An 18,621-nucleotide genomic window follows, 5' to 3' on the forward strand; every position below is an offset into this window, starting at 1 on the left:
TCTTTTGCCGGTGTCATCTCCGACAACAATAATTTGCGAGATGCATCAGTTTGAGCAGTGCCCTGTTCCACTAGTCCATTGTTAGCGCTTGTTATAACTCTATGTTATAGTCTTCATGGCCTCGATTTGATGATCCCCATTCGCCCACTTGGCAAGTTGCTACTAAGAACAACGAAGTCAATGATGCTTCTAAAAACTATCTACGTTCTTGTTAGAAGATTCATTCTTTCTTTTCTGTTCTATTGAGAGGTTGATTCTTGTCTACCGCCTGTGGTGTTGGATAAAAAAGATGATCACATCTAGTTTTGAGGTTGGCCTAACCTAACTTGATAACACGTCTATAGAGTTTCTCGACTTGAAAATTAGTGCAAAGTGTCTTTCTTGCTCGGTGATTAGTTAATGAAGTCATTCTGATTCGTGACTCGTCTCGTTTGAGCCTTTGACCAGTTTGACATCGGGTCAAATCTATCCTTTTTGACATTATCCCTTCTCTTAATCTACTTTAGTTACAACCGAATAAGGAACGTTAAGGACCCTATTTTTCATTTTGACATTCCATCTCGACCTTATTCTATTTAAACATTTTAATCCCTTTTTTTTGTAACCTTCAAATATAAAATACTACTACTATTTTTTTTATGCTTTGCTATATTTATTTGTATTTTTCAAATATAGTTTTGCACTTTAACAACTAACCAACTTTTAATAATTTTAATAAAAAAGATAAAAACTAATGGACGTCCATCGATTTTCTTTACAAAATAACAATTTTCTTTTTATATCTTTTGCACGTTAAATAACCTATACCAAATAATATCTTCTTATGTTTAAATATTATATTATAAAAAATAAATTTAGAGGGTTAAAATAAAATATAGTAAAATTGAAATGAAATTCCAAAATAAAAATTTAAATAGGATAAAAGAATTGTCTATATGTCTAACATTTTTAAAAAATAGTATTTTTGATCTCCCAAACTTGGCCAACAGGCTATAGTAGAAAATAGAAAAGTACTACACATAAAATCCTTTATCGCCAACCGGGCTCGGATAAACCCATCCCATCCCCCTCAGCCAGAAAGAATGGCGATTCTTGCACTGCCATTAGTCACTTCAATTCTCAAACCCAACAAGTCTCACTTCTCCTCCTTTCTCCTAACCACCAAGCCTCTGCCCATCATTCTCCACAGGCGTTTCTTCTCTAAATCTGCCGCTGTATCTGCACTCTCCACTTCTTCTTCTTCTAATGTGTCTCACAATTCAGAGCATCAGAAGAAGTCGTCTGTTCCTACTTTTCAACAAGCCATTCAAAGGCTTCAGGTATTTTACTTAAATGGGGTTACAATTTACTTTCTTGAGCAAATTACAAATGTATATCTTACTTTTCTTGGACATACTATGTTTTTTTTGCAAAGAATTGCTCTTCATGGTTTCAATATTATATCAAGTCACTATTTTTATGTGTTACTTGTCACGACCCAAAAACCAAGTATCATTATGATACTTGCCTTGTTAGAACCTTTTCAACATGCCCATAAAATTGAGAAGTACAGGAGGAGGTTGGGGATGCCTACTGCTTTGTCAAATATTAATGGGAAAATATGGGCGTTTGTGGATGAGAATTATGAGGTCACGGTGCTCATGGATACGGAGCAGCAACTCTCTTTGAAGTTATTCAATAATGAACTTGGCAAGCAGATAATAATTAGCTTGTTTACACAAAGTGTAATGGCAAGCCTTGACTAGTAAGCTTATCACCCAAACTAATATGGATTGAGAAAAACGACGTCAGAACCCACGGCAAGACTCCTAGAGCGGAATCGAACCACATGCATATATAGTAAAAACGGAAATACATAGTCAACGACACCAGGTTTTGGGATTTGGTTTGTATCATTGACTATGTATTTCCGCTTTTACTATATCTGCGTGTGGTTTGACTCCGCTCTAGGAGTCTTTCCGTGGGTTTCGATGTCATTTTTCTCAATTCATATCGGTTTGGGTGATAGGCTTACGTGTCAAGGCCTGCAGCGACAAGTGCCACCACAACCCTTGGTTTTTGGGTCGTGACATTACTACTCGTAGAGCAAGTATAATTTAGTTTTTACTTTGGTTTGTTCGATAATGGGAAAGGAAAGTGTGACAGGTAGGAATGGTGTACACTCTTGAAATGCTTGTTTTTACTATGGTTTTTAGAAGCTACTTCTGTCTCGCAAAGATTACAGATAAGGTATGCGTACACCCTACCCTCCCCATACCCCACTTGTGGGATTACACTGACTAGTTCATATTCTCATACTTGCTAAAAGAGGTAGATGAATGTAGTATGGATGTTTTCTGGTTGCTTTGTCTACCCTATACATATCTCTTGATTCTCTTAGCTCCTCTTTGGCAAAGATTAACATCGACACTCTTAATCATTTTTAACCTTCCCAATCGATATAGATACACTTCATATCTATCTTAGTATTATCTATGGATTAACCTCTCCTTTTAACATGGTAGGAGTATTGGGGTTCCGTAGGATGTGCCGTGATGCAATGCAGCAATACTGAGGTATGATATTATCCTTTTTAGTACTCAAAATGTACAAGACATAACAGGAAAAAATGAACTTGCTTTTCCGCTGGAATTGATGTTTTGCTTTTTCATGAGTCTTGATACCTTATCAAAGTCATAAATTGTGATTTTCAAGTTGCAAGAACTAAGTGTATTCTCCTCGCCTACTTTCTTTTTTGATAGTTGATGTGCAACTTTTATTAGTATACCTGCATAAAGGAGTTGTTGAGCACATTCTCCTAAATGCTTTAGGACACGTTTATACGTACCGTATATTGCACTGAATCTGGATTGTATGAATACATATGATTTGATAAAATATGCTTTGTAGTATAGCCGTACCATCAATGATCTTTTAGTGGTTATTAGATCTCTGTGCATTTAAATTAGAACTTTTTTTGATATCCATGGTGTCCGGGCCAGCTTTCGCGCACCTCCCTAAATCCACGGGATGCCTGTCACTTGCGACCAACAACAGATATAAGGTAACTCTATCCACCAAGGCTAGGACAAATGGGAAGAATCACCTAGTGTCTTAGATTGTCACTGCAATGACCAGGCCACACCCTTGGATGCATTTAAATTAGATTTTTAATCTTTAAGAGTTTTTCATCTTACTTTACTAACTTGCTTAAGTTCAATGCATTGACCAGGTTGGAGCTGGGACTATGAATCCTCTAACATATTTAAGAGTTCTCGGTCCAGAACCGTGGAATGTTGCGTAAGATTTTCTGATTGGCTCATTTCATTTATTAAGTTCTCCGATGATATTATCATCATCATATTTGACCTGAATTCCCTAAAGGAGAGAGGAAATGTGCAAAAACGTCGTCCACATCTTAGAAAGTCTCTTTAATGTGAAGTAAATGAGAGTGAAATAGAAAATGTTGCCGTTTTAACTAAATGAGAATGAATTTGGCAAAGAGAATGGACTAATCAGTTGTGCTAGCATACAGCTTTATTCCAAATATCCTGTTTCTTTAGTTCACATCTGTCCTTTTTCCTTGAGGTGCACCAGAGGAGGTGTCTGCAGTAACTGATTCACTATCTAGTTCTTCATGCTTCACTTACTCTTTTCTGGATTGCCATACTCTTAATTTTGGGCGTGAAGGATGATGTTATATTTGCAAAGAAGTGGATACATTACTATCTAGTTCTTCATGCTTCACTTACTCTTTTCTGGATTGCCATACTCTTAATTTTGGGCGTGAAGGATGATGTTATATTTGCAAAGAAGTGGATACATTACTATACTCTCATGTATGGCTATAATTTGACTGTCTAATGGCAGGTATGTAGAGCCTAGTATCCGTCCAGATGATAGTCGTTATGGAGAAAATCCAAATAGGCTTCAAAGGCATACACAATTTCAGGTTAGTTTGCTTTCAATTTATTGTCTAAAATTCTGATCTACACTTGATTGCTTAGTGCTGTTGAAACTCTATATGCGATTATTGTACATCCGACTTAATTCTTCTGGATGCTTTTCCTGTTTGAACTGAAACTCAGGTGATTTTGAAGCCTGATCCAGGAAATTCGCAGGACCTGTTCATCCGTAGCTTGTCAGCTTTAGGTATACCTACTTTCTTTTTTCCCTTTTTCTTTTTCCTATATTATGTCTTCCAGAATAACTTATGTGGTAGCTGCAGCAATAACTTCTTCCATAAAGTACTTCTGGTAGGTAATAAGACTCCTGCACGGCCTACCAATCTAAGAACTTGCAAACTCTTATCATATTTAAGCTTTGAAGCCTGGGATATAGGACCATGATTTCTGATCTTTTGCTTTTTGTGTTTTGACCAGAATGCCGTGGTCACTAAATTTGGATATGTGTCTGATCTGCTATCTTAAAGGCGTACATGGCAACTACTTTTTAGAGATAGAGCATGTCTAGAGTTAGAACTAGGATATGAGATAATCTAAGTTTCAGGCAAAGAACATGTTGGGAAATGTGATTAAGAAGAATTGCAAGGATGAACTAAAAGAAATGTGTCCAATATAGATGATTGATCGTGCTTTGCTGGAATAGGTCAAGGAAAGCAGAGTTTCTTTCTGTTCATTAATCACATAATATAACTTTGCTTTATATCAACAACAACAAACCCAGTGTATTCCCACACAGTGGGGTCTGGGAAGGGTAAAATGTACGCAGTCCATACCACTACCTCCGGAGAGGTAGCAAGGCTGTTTTCGATAGACCCCCGGCTCAGGACAAAGAATAATAAGTAAATTCATAATAAAGCACGGTGGAATAATAAAAATAAGGCACCCACACAGTAGAACCCTATACTAACAAACCAAAGGCACCCTCACCCACAATACCCCCACCCCAAAGCTCTCCTAGCTTTCGACTATGGCCCACCCACAGGCACTAACCTTCTACTCTTATCCACGTCCTCCACACCTTCCTATCTAGGGTCATGTCCTCCGTAAGCTGTAACTGCTCCATGTCCCGTCTAATCACTTCCCTCCAATATTTCTTCGGCCTTCCCCTACCCCACCTGAAACCATCCAAAGCCAGTCTCTCACACCTACGAACTGGGGCATCCGCGCCCCTCCTACTCACATGCCCGAACCATCTCAACCGAACTTCCTGCATCTTGTCCTCCATCGAAGCCACTCCAACCTTCTCCCGAATAATCTCATTCCTAACCCGAATAACTTTGCTTTATATGGCGACCTTAACATATTAAAAGGGAATTGACGGAAAAGCCCTGAGAGGAACTAATTTTAGGAACTCAAAAGTTAAAAGCAACTTGTTAGTTATGGTAAAGAGGCTATTTGTTTCTTTTGTTCTAGTTAATATTTGGCACACTTTCCTACTTTACTATAGATGGTTGAATGTTATATGTAGAGAACCATATGGTTGAATAGGTTTTCTACTGTTCTTAAAGACTTGTATAAGACAGCTATCCTTCCAAATTAATTAAAAGAAACTATATAAAAAGAAAAGAAGTAGGTGTCTGTTACATTTCCTCTCCGTGTTCTTATTTTTAAATAATATAAATTTTGTGTCACTTGATGTCTAGGTAACAGCCATGCTCAACCAAGTATGCATACACTTACTGTTAGTTTTTTCTCCTTTGTCGTTGTTGGACGTTCGTACAAGTTTCATGTCGTGTATGTATTTGTGTTTCTTGTATACACACACAACACAGACATATGTGTATGTGTGTATATTAGTTCTAGAAATTGTTTTGGCTTGAGCTCTTACTTTATTGTGTTGAAAGGTATTGACGTCAATGCTCATGATATTCGCTTTGTTGAGGACAACTGGGAGAGCCCTGTAAGATTATTCTTTCACTTGATAAGGGATATTTGACATTCGTACATATGCACAGTGTTTCATGAACAGAAAATTTCTTTTGTACTTATTTCCCTGTTCAGGCAAATTTCCAACTTTTTGTTTGGATTTGCATGAATGTTTTTTTCTACTACTTGGTGCACAGTAATGTTTGTTCCTTCCCTCTGCATATCACAGAGCTGTATTGTTAAATGTTTGTTGGCTTGAACTACTAGTAGGTGCTTGGTGCCTGGGGATTGGGCTGGGAGGTTTGGATGGATGGAATGGAAATCACACAATTCACCTACTTCCAGCAGGTTATTCTCTCTCTTCAGACAAAAGGTGTATTGCAGTTTTAGAATCCTTATCTTTTCTCGACAAGCACATTTTAAAAACTTCATTTGCTTTACTGGTTACTAATGACTTAAAAGAACTTGTCCTTTTTGCTTTTCTGATTGACCCTTTTTCTATATTTTTGAACACATCCAGTCATTAGCTCAGTCATTAATTTTTAACTTTCCAGGCTGGAAGTATTCAGCTGATGCCAGTATCAGTTGAGATCACTTATGGGCTTGAACGTATCCTCATGTCACTTCAGGTTAATTTTGCTTGTTGATATCACTTTCAGGCTTGTTCTTTCTCCTCTTATGCTTTTTTTTTCTTTCCTTTTTTTCTTCTTCAAACACATGATGAGGTTCATTATATACATTCTGCATTCTCTTCTCACTAAGGGATAAGGCATTAGAGCTGTTTAATCTTTTAATTGGATCATACTGTGTTCGAAGCACTTCTTACTGCTTTATTTCTGTACCAGAACCTCCAACATGATATCTACATTTACTATGTTTCTTAGGTAGCAGAAAGACCTTCATATTCGTCACTGCCCATATCTTAGAATATAAAGAGGATAAACTACCTGCATTTCTCTTCTGGTTCTCCAATATTTTGCTTTTTATGACTCATTATTACTTAACTGCAGGGTGCTGACCATTTTAAAAAGATTCAGTATGCAGATGGCATTACATATGGAGAGCTTTTTTTGGAAAATGAGTAAATAAGCTAATTCAGCCAGAAAGCTTTCTCCTTCCTCTTTGATCATTTCCTTACTATTAGATAGATCATTTTTCCTCTTATGCCTTTTGAGAAATTTTACAGTCTGGTGTTTCTTAAGGCTCAAACTATCTTGGATAGTTAGACAGTATCTTCTTCATTTTCTTGTCATTGGGCATAAATATTGCTTTTAACTTCCAATTCTAAACTGTATAGAAAATGAAACTTGTATTTATATTTAAAATGTATAAAAGGAAAAACAGTTGTAGATGGTGCATATCATATGATAAGGGCCAGAATGTGTAGACTTTTTGTGTTTGTCATGTAAGCAAATCAGAGTGTTTGCAAAGATTTTACTATTTCCAACTTAATTTGGAAAAATTCTGAATATCTGTCATAATTTAATTAGGAGCACTTATCAGAAAAATACAACTAAAATTTGGAGTATGTGTGCTTGATACATCTGTCATTTTCGGAAAAGAGATCCCGATTGAAGCTTCTGTTTCAGGAAGGAGATGAGTGCGTATTATCTGGAGCATGCTAGTGTTGACCATATACAAAAGCATTTTGATCTTTTTGAAGCAGAAGCTCGCCGTTTGCTTGATCTAGGCCTTGCAATACCTGCGTATGTACTTATATCTTAATGCTAATTTTTCCCCACGGAATGGAGATAAGAATAAATCTTCTGTGAACTTTAGCATCAAGTAACATTATTCCCTGTACTGTGCTAGGTATGATCAGCTTTTGAAGACTTCTCATGCTTTTAACGTTTTAGACTCGAGAGGCTTTGTTGGGGTGACAGAACGTGCTCGTTATTTTGGGCGCATGCGTAGGTAGACATTTGTATCACTTCTCTTGATTATTTTTCTTGCCAGAGAGTTTGTCGGGTTTCCTTCGGTTGATGATTGAGAAATCTTACCTTTTTGGGCACATGTAAAAATTTGCTCCCGCAGTTCCAAATGCTAGTATCATACTTAATATATATTCCATCTGTTTCATTTTATATTACTCTCTTTCTATTTAGTTTGCTCTATAAAGAATTATACCTTTCTATGTTTAGGAATTCTTTAACTGTATGCCTCTTATTTACTTCTAATTATGTGCTCTTGGAACCATAGAAAAGACATGTTCAATACCACAAATTCTAAGGGTACTTTTGATTGGTGCCAAATGTTTTTCTTTTATCTCCTTACCTCCGTGCCTATTCTAACACTGCCATGTAAAATGGAACGGAGGGAGTAAAACTTTATTACTGTAAAGAGAGGTCAGGTCTATTGGTGCCAAGCCTTTTTACCCCAAAAAAATTTAAAGGCTCAAGTTTGAAATTTTTTGTTTTTATGTATGTTTTTTGTCCCCTCGTGCAGTTTGGCTCGTCAATGTGCCCAACTTTGGTTGAAGACAAGGGAGTCTCTTGGCCATCCCCTAGGTGTTGTTTCTCATAGTGATCATCTTCTTGTTCAAAGAGGGGTCTCGGAGGAAGGAACGGGAAAGGTATGTTTTTTCACTTAAGATTTTGCTTGGAACTAGAGAAAGCATGAATTATTTTAAAAGTCTGCCATTCTAAAGCTTGGTTTGTTTACTGAATGAGAGAAAGCATTCCTTTGGCCCCATTATTTTAGTTCAATAAGAAGGATAAATAAACATTCTGATGTTCCTACCAAACTAAACAATGGAAAGAAACTGATATTCCCACTCTTTTACGCTCTATTTTCTTTTCTGTTGTTCTCGATCCTTGTCTCTTCCTTCCCTAGTTTCCATGCATAGATTAGTTGGTCCCTTAATTTGCTGTGCATCTGCCAAAAGAGTTGTAACTTTATTCTGTTTCTTTTATTTACTATATCCTTCCATTAACACTTTATGAACTATATTGTTACTGTTTATGTTCTTTGTTCCGCTGCTTGGGGAGGGGATCCATCTGTAGAAATGATGCTCCCAAACTAAGTTTGAAAGTTATGGGCTCTTTTGAGTAGACTACGCTATCCATCCCTGGTCAAATGATCCTTTTTTTTTTCCAGAAAAGCAAGGTTTATTTTGAAAATGTGGTTCATTCCTTTTCAGTGATCAGTTCTATGAAGGTTTCAACCTTTTCTTCTCAAATTGCCGTCATCTTGTAAGAAGAAATTTTACTTCGATTCCATTGCTTAGCCTGCGAGTTTTTAGTTACAGGCATGTCGAGGTCATCCTTTTCCATGGGGTCTTTTTAGACTTCCCCTTTCCTTCTTATTTTCCCACTTGGCTCTTCGCTCACTAGCATAATCTCCATATTTTCTTGGTTTACCTGGTTTTTGATAGAACCTGGTTTTTGATAGACTTACCCGCATGCATATTTTTTGTGGACGCTTGATTTGAATTTATGGAATATTGGTTTTCAGAGCTTGCCAGATTGCTTCACATTCTTTTCGTAACCTTGTTTTAAAGCATAGGTAAAATTTCTTTCACACTTTTTTTCCTGTGATACAGGTGCCTTCAGAGCCACGGTTGTTTGTTCTTGAAATTGGGACCGAGGAGTTGCCTCCAAATGATGTATCTAGTGCATGCACACAAGTATATATCTTTTTTGTCATGTGATTTTCATTCCTATTATTTGCAAGTTATTATTTGCAAGTTTCTCTTCCTGAACTTTATACTGTAAATACGGTAAGGGAAGCAGGGAAGAGAAACCGTGCTTGTCTTTTCTCTTGCCTTAATTCATTCTGATGTGATCTGGTGTGAGTTCCCAAGCAAGCAGTTCAGCTTAGTTGATTGTATTACTGCTCCCGTTAAATCTGATTTCTATTTGTGCTGGTCATGGCAGCTCAAGGATCTGATTGTTCAGTTACTGGACAAACAAAGGTTGCCTCATGGGGAAATACAAACACGTGGCACCCCACGTAGATTAGTGGTATGATTTGTTTCATTGTGGTTGGTCTCCTTCACAAATTCTCCTTTTCTGGTTAGTTTAAAAATCTGTGCGAACTGTCTATGAGACACGAACTGGTAGGAAAGTGAGTGCAGGATTTTGGAATATTTTATCTAGCATTATCGATATACTTTTTATATCTGTTCTCAGATCCATGTTACTTAAAAATGGAAAAGATTGAAGCAGCTCCAATGCCTGCAGCTTCTTAGAAAAACCTTTGCCAAATCGTTTTTATGTTACATGTGTGGTTCAATAAGTATGAAAGCCAGTATCAAATCTTGTAAATGCTACCAGAATTCTTAAAAGTACAAAGCCAGTACTATAACATCTATTTTTATCGGAACTTCTAATATTTTTTAAAGAATGGCACATGTTCCAGAAAGAACAAAAACCAAACTCCATTCCCCCCCACCCAAATTAGAATGTCTGGATAGAAAAATCCATGAACTTAGCTGAGCTGGACTTTCGCTTTTTCCTCCCTTATTTTCAATTTTTTCATGAGCTTCATTTAAGACTGACTTCATATCTATGTTTTCCACCTCACCCAACAGTGTCTGTCATTCCTAACTTATATCCATAGATTGCATCCTAATCATCATCATCATAGTCATCATTTTCCTCTTTGTTGTCTTCTCCTCACCATTACTTAAATTTTCCCTTCTTAGAGGGCTTCTTGCTCCTTCCGTAGTTGGAAGACAATGCTGATGTGGCCGGTCCTCGCTACATTTGTTGAGTCCAACTTGGAGTTGATTTAGCTTTGCTTTGCTTGCCTTGTGCCTTGTGCCTTGTGCCTTGTTTCTGTTTATAATAAACTATCATGTTTAAATTTATAAATCGAACAAATAAATGCCCAAGAACCACAATGCAAAATATATACGAGGACCTTTGAAAGGAGAATGCTGTGTGTGAAAAGATAAATTTATCATGTTTGGCCAAGCTTCTAAACTCAACTTATTTTGAAAAGTGCTTTTTCCAGAAGTACTTTTGGGGAAAACTACTTTTTCTAGCTTCTAAAAAACAACTTTTGCTGCTCCTCGGAAAAACTTATTTTCTTGGCCAAACGCCTCATTTTTTTTTTAAAAATGATAAAAAATGACCTCCCAAAAGTTCCGCCAAACGGGCTATTAGTATGAATTCTCACCTCTATGGACTTCAAAGGTGTCGAGTAATCTTATTTTCTTTTCTTCCTTTGCTTTTGAGGACTTGGAGTAGCTCTTAATTGTTATGTATGTCAAATTTTGAGTTTTGGAGGTAAGGCTGGCAAATTGATAGAATGTAGGGCTCAGTTCAATAGTAGATTTGTTAATCCTGTTCAAGAGGATGGTTTCTTTGCCAGGAGTTGAGGTGTCCTTCATTTTGGTCTATTTACAGCATTATGGCATCAGAAATGGTCATGCTTGTAAAGTTTTCTCAGCCTTACATAATTGTTTCTTACTTCTATAAGGGCCTTCCGGAAAGGTTCTCTGAAGTGGACAAATCTCCATTTTCATGAATTGGTTGAGATTTCTTGTTCTTGCTCTCACTACCTCCTAGTTAGTGCAGTTTGTCACAATTCACTGGGTTAATTCTGGAGTCTGAGTAATTTGATACTCAATAGTGTGTAAGACGTACTCGTAGTTTTATCTATCCAATCCCAACTTGACCGAGTTCTTGTTAAATGAGCTGAATTAATAACAGTAATTAACATATCTATAGCATATTGGAGTCTTTTCAAACTGCATCATGGACTTTGTGCAAGCCTTGGACTTTCCACCCGTCAACGTACTTCCTGCAAACTCACTACTCACTGGTTTCTCGTCACCTTATAGATGCTGATAAGGATCATTTGCAGGTTAGCATTGAGAAGCTACACCCTAAGCAAGTGGAAAATGAGGTTGAGATTCGTGGACCTCCTGTTTCTAAAGCTTTTGATAAGGCTGGAAATCCTACCAAGGTGGAGTGAATTGAGTTCTAGTTATTCGTTATTTTGATGGAAGATTGCTAGAATATGTATTATTGCTTGTATCTTGGGTCTTGGCCTGCTAAATAGAGGTGAAGGGAAAATTGCAAGCGAGTTGTTTCTCTTTTTGACAAGAGAACTGCAAGCAAGTCATTTTTCCCCTGAATTATTAGGGACCAAGAACTCATATATTTCCTTACATTTAAAACCTTACACAAACTAATCTATAATTAAATGTTGCCGGTGTTTCCGAGAACAAGTTATACGCTATCAATATCAGTCACCAGCTTTATATTTATATTGTTACTATCTATTTTTTGTTCAGGGAAGCTCTGGATTAAAAATAAAATTGCACATCATTTAGGGTTTGATGACAAATTGCCACACAAAGTATCCTTAATAGTTTCAATAGGACATGGAAATCCGCACAAAAGATAAGGCCCTAGCAGTTAATTTTTCCCTAGGGTAAATTTCCAAATTCCCATCCCTGGTTCAAACTTAGGTTTCAATTCAAAATTTTCAGTTCTTGATATGAGCATGATCCTCTCTGCTTGAGAAAATCCATAACTTGGAAAAGCAAAAAATCAAGATGTATTTTTAGGATCTTGTAAATTTTTAATGCATATCAATAAGGCTCAACCTAAGTCAGTTAGATGATGTATGTAATTTGATTTTCTGTTTTCCTGAGAATATTTAGACTCATTGTTTAACATCCAATAGTGTGATTTAATTAACAGTATTTGCTCTCAATCTTCTTTTTCTTGTTTTGTTTCTCACATGGCGTTAAAGCATCTCGGAGATATTAGTCATTGTGCATTTACAAGTGACATCAGGCAGAAGAGGAATCATCGTAGCTAGATTTTGAGTAGATTCTCCACTTGAACTTTAAAGAATCCTAACAATGTAGTAGCTAGATCTAGTGCAGATTCAGAATACTGAGCATGGCTTTGGCTACAAGTGAGCTTAGATGGCTAAATCAATTTCTCCAAGAGTTTAGCTGTTGAACAGTTATACTCGGGAATTTCTCAGTTATAAAACATGATCAAGCTGCAATGCATACGACTTCATCTCCAAGTGTTTCAACCTTCATGAAAGAACAAAGCATATGAAAATGGATTGTATTTTTATTAGACCAAAGATTGAGTCTGGGTGTATTATGACAGGTTTCATCAACTAAAATATGATTAGTTAGCAAATATTCTTAGAAAATTACTCTGTGATTCCAGAATTGGGTATATCTGTGGCAAGTTTGGACTGAGGCATACTATCTAGATTCCAACTTGAGGGAGAGTGTTTAAATATTAGAAAATATGTCCATTCCTTGTAAATATGACAAAGATCGAGAATCCCTATATTTGTAATTTAAATAGTTTATTTTCCTTTTCTGGAATTCTTGTAAGCACTATTAAATTCCAAATAAGAATAAATAACCAAGAGATTATATTCCCAAAATTTCTGGTTTTACTCCTTTCTTCAGATATAGAGGCAATGTATGACATCTCTCTTTTGTATAATCAAGCACTATTGTAACTCTTGGAAGTTATATTAGTAAGTTTTCTCCTTATAGAAAACATACAATAAAATAATTATATCATCAAAAAAGAAAATGTTCAGTATTTGTCTTGTTCCATATTTCAATGTTCCTTAATAAATCTATTGCCATATATTGCTTGTATGCTAGACTTAATTTTTGAATTGAGCTCTAATCAAGTTTATTATTTCAATGAATGTAGGATCATTTTGTGTTTGCTAACTCACATTTGATCTCTAAGCAAATTTCCTTTGTATTTGATGTACTCAAGTCATTCTGAATTATTCAATTCATACAACTTTCAGGCTGCTGAAGGTTTTTGTCGCAGAAATAATGTGCCTTTAGCCTCCATGTATAGACGAGCGGAAGGTACTTTACGTTACATTAGATGGACACTTATTTTACTATCTCAGTGTTTGTTAATGTGAATCGTGGTGTCGATTTAGTCTATCATATGCTAATCATAGAAACTTCTTTTGCTTAAATGTGGAAAACTACTTGGATTTAACTTTTGATGTCTGATATGCTATTTGCTATTGATATTCCAGACTCCACTTGTGGTATTACACTGGGTATGTTGTTGTGATATGCTATTTGTTATCCCGTAAAACCTGTAAAGTACTTACCAAAAAGATCTGAAATTTTCTATTCCCTATTTTCTTCTTTCAAATTTTGTTCTGAATTTTTGTGAGGTCTACTGTTTCTATGGTTTCTTAGCAAAATTGTGCCATTTTTGGACGATTTTAGTAAAGAAAATTGGAGGATGTATCACGGCAGTGAATAGAAATAAAAGAGTTGTAAAGAGCTTCTACTTTTTATTTTTAGTGTAATAACAGAATACTTGTTCGTATAGGTATGTTGGTAGAGCTTCTACTTTTTATTTTTGGTGTGATAACAGAATATTTGTTTGTATAGGTACGTTGGTAGGTTTGGATGGAGATCTGTAGTAGCCTAAAAACATCATTTTACATATCTTTTGACACCATTGTTTTATTTGATACAATGAAATTTAAACATCATTTTCTAATTATATCTGTTGCTCGAAGGTTATTCCATCTCAATAGTAGAGACGTACCACTGATTCAACTAATTTTCTTTGACCAAGTAACAAAATTTTTTTTAACAAGGGCAAGCTACCATTCAACTAATTTGTTGTATCAGTGTCACATATGCTTCAAACACCTGTAGATTTACCAAACAGACCCAAATGGAGGGAGATAATTACTTCTATAGATTTCATGTCTGACAATGCAAGACTAGGAGAGTAGAGATTTCTTTACCATTTTCCTCCTGACAAGAACTAGGAAATACTATGAACCTTTAAATCACTGTTGACCAAAATGTTCTATGAGTTTCTACTTGTGAATTGCGACTCATTTTGCCCTTGTTGACAAAGTTCCGAGCCTTATTTCGGATACATGCCTTTAATGGGTAACAGCACAGTAAGGTTTGTTACTACAGGTGGCTGCTGAAGCAAGTTAGACATGGTGCATTTCACTGTTCAGCTGTGTGAGATGTTTCTTTTGATCTATCATTGGTTCCTTAAGGCTCTTCACTCCTCATCTTAACAGATACTTATAGCTGTATAAATTGTCATTTTGCCCAGCAAAAATAAATTAGCTATATAAAAGTGTTAAAGGTTTCACTGGTTCACTGTTTGCATAACTGCATGTTGCTTGTTTATCTGCTTTTTCTATGCTACAAATGTTTGTGTTTCATTGTTTGCTTCTGATTGCAGGGAAAACAGAATATGTCTATGTTCGTTTGGTGGAGCCAGCACGTCTTGCATTCGAGGTACACATAGAAAAAGTGTTTTGTGTATGATTTCGTGAAAAAGTTAATTTTCCCTTTTCAATAACTAGCTGACCTTAGTAGGGTAAGTGACCAAGGCTACTGCTGCAAATTCAAGGTTAATATGGAGATAACTTGTGATTAAGTTTGGCTGTATTTGATAAAGATTAATTATATGAACTGGATAACGGAAATGGGTATATTACTTTTGTTTAAGTCCACATAAGCTGAATTGAATGAAAAATGTTTCTGGCGCTCCTTATTTAACCACAAGAATGTTATTTAGGGCAGCACCTATGATGTTCATGATTGGCATCAAACTACATCAAAATGGTGTAGTTTCTCTTCTTCTGAAGCTTTCTCTGAGTGTGTGTCTGTGTGTGTGTGTGTCATTTTTTCCTTCAGGCCTTTTAGCATAAGTGGCTAGCATGCAACCGAAGATACTCTGTTACTCAAACTTCTTTTATCAACTTGAGTTGTCCGGGGATGAGGCCCACGTTTCTAAAGAAGTTCACTATTATTATACTCTGGTGAGGACGTGATTTGCGGTAACTCGTGGTCGAAGGACTTTGGGAAATACCATTTTGAAATAGCTGGAGTAAGAGGATGCAACACTATGTTCCCTCATGAGTTACTCGTGTGTAGGACGTACATAGATATCTCATCATATTGTTCATCCACTCGTGTGTAAGAAGTACATGGATATCTCATCATATTCTTGTTCATCCTATATTAGTGTTTTGTGATGCAGAGGTGGCTCTACTACTAGATGCAAGCACATATCCTATGGTTTCAGGTAGTTTTAGGTCTAAAATTCAGAATAAAGAAATATGCAATTATTCTAGAGGGAGAGGTATAGAACATGGAGCAGCTTTTGCATGTGTACTAATTTCAAGGTTAGACCAGTCTTAAGTCTTAATAGTGTGCCTGGGCATACATTGGATCCACCTGTAAGAAATGTGTAGCAGGGATTCTATGATTGGAGGAAGTCGAGAAAAGATCTATCGGATGGGGGAATGTGTGTGTGTCTCTCTCTCTCTCTCTATATATATTGATAGCCATGGTGTCTGGACCACCATTCGTGCACCTCGACTAATTCCATGGAAAACTTGCCATCTACCACCACCAACAATTACCATTTATGGGAAGTAAGCACCTAGTGTTTTTTGTCTCTGCTGAGATTTGAACCCGAGACCTCATGGTTCTCAACCTAGGCCACACCTTTGGGTGCAAGAGATATTTGTATTAAAGGAAAGTAGATTCTGCTAGAAAGTACTCTTATTAGTATTTCCATGTACATACATGTCCCTGATTCCCAGACCTACAGTTGTGTGAGAAATTTGAAAGCTGAAAGTGATTTTTCTGAGCTGCACGAATGAGGATGTGACTAAGTACTGGTTGATAGATTGGACAGAGATCATCGTATCCTAAGAAGATGTTGGCTTAGAGGTGAGAGTAAGTAGTTTTAACGCGGTTCGAGGGGATTGAGCTAAGCAAAAGATCTCTTTCGTAATACAGGCTTCTTGTGTTTCTTCTGGGTGTAGACCGCTATTAGACATGACTTAGTTACGAGTGCTGTCCAACAACGTGACATGGCCAGCTAACTTAGTTACGAGTGCATTGTCGGTGATTTTACGTGGCAGTTAGCTGGCCATGTCACGTTGTTGGACAGCTTGTTTGAAGAACGATGAAAGAAATGGACACTAACTAGGAAGTTGGTAGTAAATCTCTACGAAAAAACTTGAGCTACCTTTTGAAGTTGAGTTACGCCCAAAATCTGTGTCTTAAGATTGGCATGTGGTATGTCTTTGGGGTGTGTCGACCATTAGGCATGACTTAGTTATGAACACATTTTTGGTGATTTTATGTGGCAGTAAGCTGGCCATGTCAAGTTGCTGGACAGCTTCTACGAAGAAAGATAAGAGAAAAGGCCAACACTGTAATGGGGGAATTTGGTAGTGAATCTCTACGAAGAGCTATTTGTTCAACTTGGACTGGCTTTGGTCCAAGTACCTAAATTAAATGTCTGTGGATCTGAATTCTGTAGTTTTAATTTTATCTTTAATTGAAAATGAAATATTTAGCCTTCTTTGTACTTGTTCGAGTTAATTTTTGCAGCAATATTTATGCCTTCCTCATGATTGGTACGTAAAACCTGAACAATCTCTTAAAGGTTGCTGCATGTAGTTCTTCTATTGCTCTGTATAAATGAAATTGTTTTTTTTTTGGAGGAAAAAAAAATTAGATATGTTCCCTTTTTTGTTTTTCATTATTTAGCTTTCCTAGATCTCATTGTTTGAATCACTATCAACAGGTTTTGTCTGAAGAGCTACCTGAAATAATTGCCAGCATATCATTCCCCAAGTCAATGCGTTGGAACTCTGATGTAAGTGCTACGACTTTGACTAACTTTTCCTTGCAATATGTGTGAGTTGTGACCGTATTTGTTTTTATCTTTTTCAGTTTGTTTGTTATGATCCAAGTGTTGTATTGCCTTTTTTTAATCATTGAGATTATGTAACAAACCTAATGTAAAATTGGGTTGGAGTTGAGCTTCAACGCCAAAAACACTTTGGCTGTTACTGTTAAAAGATGAGGTTTCACCAGAGACTTAGTTTCAAACTCATTTAATAACGTGTCTTTATTGTTATCAAAAGGAAAAGAAACCTTTGCTTTTGTTCAAAAGAAATTTTTCTACAACAAAGCAGGATGTACTGAAAAAGAGTAATTCTCATCATCCCAACCAGGAGCTACACCAGATAAAAGAAATCCTCCAATCATGGCTTCAGGGCAATTTTTCATGAAGAAGGCTATTACGTTACATCATAGAAACTTAACTCTATTATATTATGTGTTGCCCAAAATAAAATCTCGGATTGTTCTGAAGTTCTGCGTTTTCTTTATATGCCATACTACATAATTAATCGTTTAAGATATTATGTTCCATTTCTTTGGAGGAACTGTGCTTTTCTTCTGATCTAAGTATATCATAATTTTCTTTTGGGTCAATTTATCCTTTCCCTTTTAAGGAATCTTCTCCCCTTTTTGTACAAACAGAGATCCAATCAAGTTTCTTTTCGGATTTTCCATATCCTTCTTTTTCTATTAAAGATAGAAGTTTGTTATAATTTACTTATCCATGGTCATTTCTTCTTATGTGAAAAAAAAAAGACTAATATATGTGTCTTATGGGATTGAGATATAGCAACAGTAACGTGTTATTCTTGAATTAATCCCCTTAACCTCTGCTTGTCCGTTGTCGTTTGAATGCTTCCCTCTTTTCCATTATTTTCCCCTTTTCTTTCCTATAACAAAAATACTTGCTACATAGTAAAGGACATTAAATCAACCTTGAACTGAGTGATATATTTTTTGTTGTCCTTTTCAACTTTGCTCTCTTTTCCGTTTTAGTACTACAACAAAATAGTCAACTAGGCTTATGTTCCCAGAAGCAAATTTATGTCATTGTCTGGTGCTATTTTTTCTTTAATTGGCATTTTGTTCAAACTTAATCATCAATTTTTCTTCAATTCATTCTTCACAGCCCTTTGTACTTTTAAATTCTATAAT

General features: G+C 36.2%; 1 protein-coding gene across 2 annotated transcripts in view; it reads left to right on the forward strand.

Moving 5' to 3' along the window:
- Positions 1-972: 972 nt before the first annotated feature.
- Positions 973-18,621, forward strand: part of LOC107845328 (glycine--tRNA ligase, chloroplastic/mitochondrial 2) — a 30,712-nt gene continuing 13,063 nt past the window's right edge. The window contains exons 1-18 of one of the 2 annotated variants that reach the window (XM_016689592.2): positions 973-1,319; positions 2,505-2,555; positions 3,212-3,279; positions 3,850-3,931; positions 4,068-4,131; positions 5,789-5,844; positions 6,081-6,158; positions 6,365-6,439; positions 6,821-6,891; positions 7,400-7,516; positions 7,623-7,724; positions 8,256-8,382; positions 9,352-9,435; positions 9,686-9,772; positions 11,622-11,723; positions 13,566-13,629; positions 14,999-15,054; positions 17,366-17,437. In XM_016689592.2, the coding sequence (XP_016545078.2) occupies positions 1,083-1,319; positions 2,505-2,555; positions 3,212-3,279; positions 3,850-3,931; positions 4,068-4,131; positions 5,789-5,844; positions 6,081-6,158; positions 6,365-6,439; positions 6,821-6,891; positions 7,400-7,516; positions 7,623-7,724; positions 8,256-8,382; positions 9,352-9,435; positions 9,686-9,772; positions 11,622-11,723; positions 13,566-13,629; positions 14,999-15,054; positions 17,366-17,437 (1,593 nt within the window). In that variant the 5' untranslated portion in view covers positions 973-1,082. The remainder of the gene's footprint in view (positions 1,320-2,504; positions 2,556-3,211; positions 3,280-3,849; positions 3,932-4,067; positions 4,132-5,788; positions 5,845-6,080; positions 6,159-6,364; positions 6,440-6,820; positions 6,892-7,399; positions 7,517-7,622; positions 7,725-8,255; positions 8,383-9,351; positions 9,436-9,685; positions 9,773-11,621; positions 11,724-13,565; positions 13,630-14,998; positions 15,055-17,365; positions 17,438-18,621) is intronic. The other variant, XM_016689601.2, reaches the window with a different exon arrangement.

This window comes from Capsicum annuum, chromosome 8 (genome assembly GCF_002878395.1).
Source record: "Capsicum annuum cultivar UCD-10X-F1 chromosome 8, UCD10Xv1.1, whole genome shotgun sequence".
Taxonomy (NCBI): domain Eukaryota; kingdom Viridiplantae; phylum Streptophyta; class Magnoliopsida; order Solanales; family Solanaceae; genus Capsicum; species Capsicum annuum.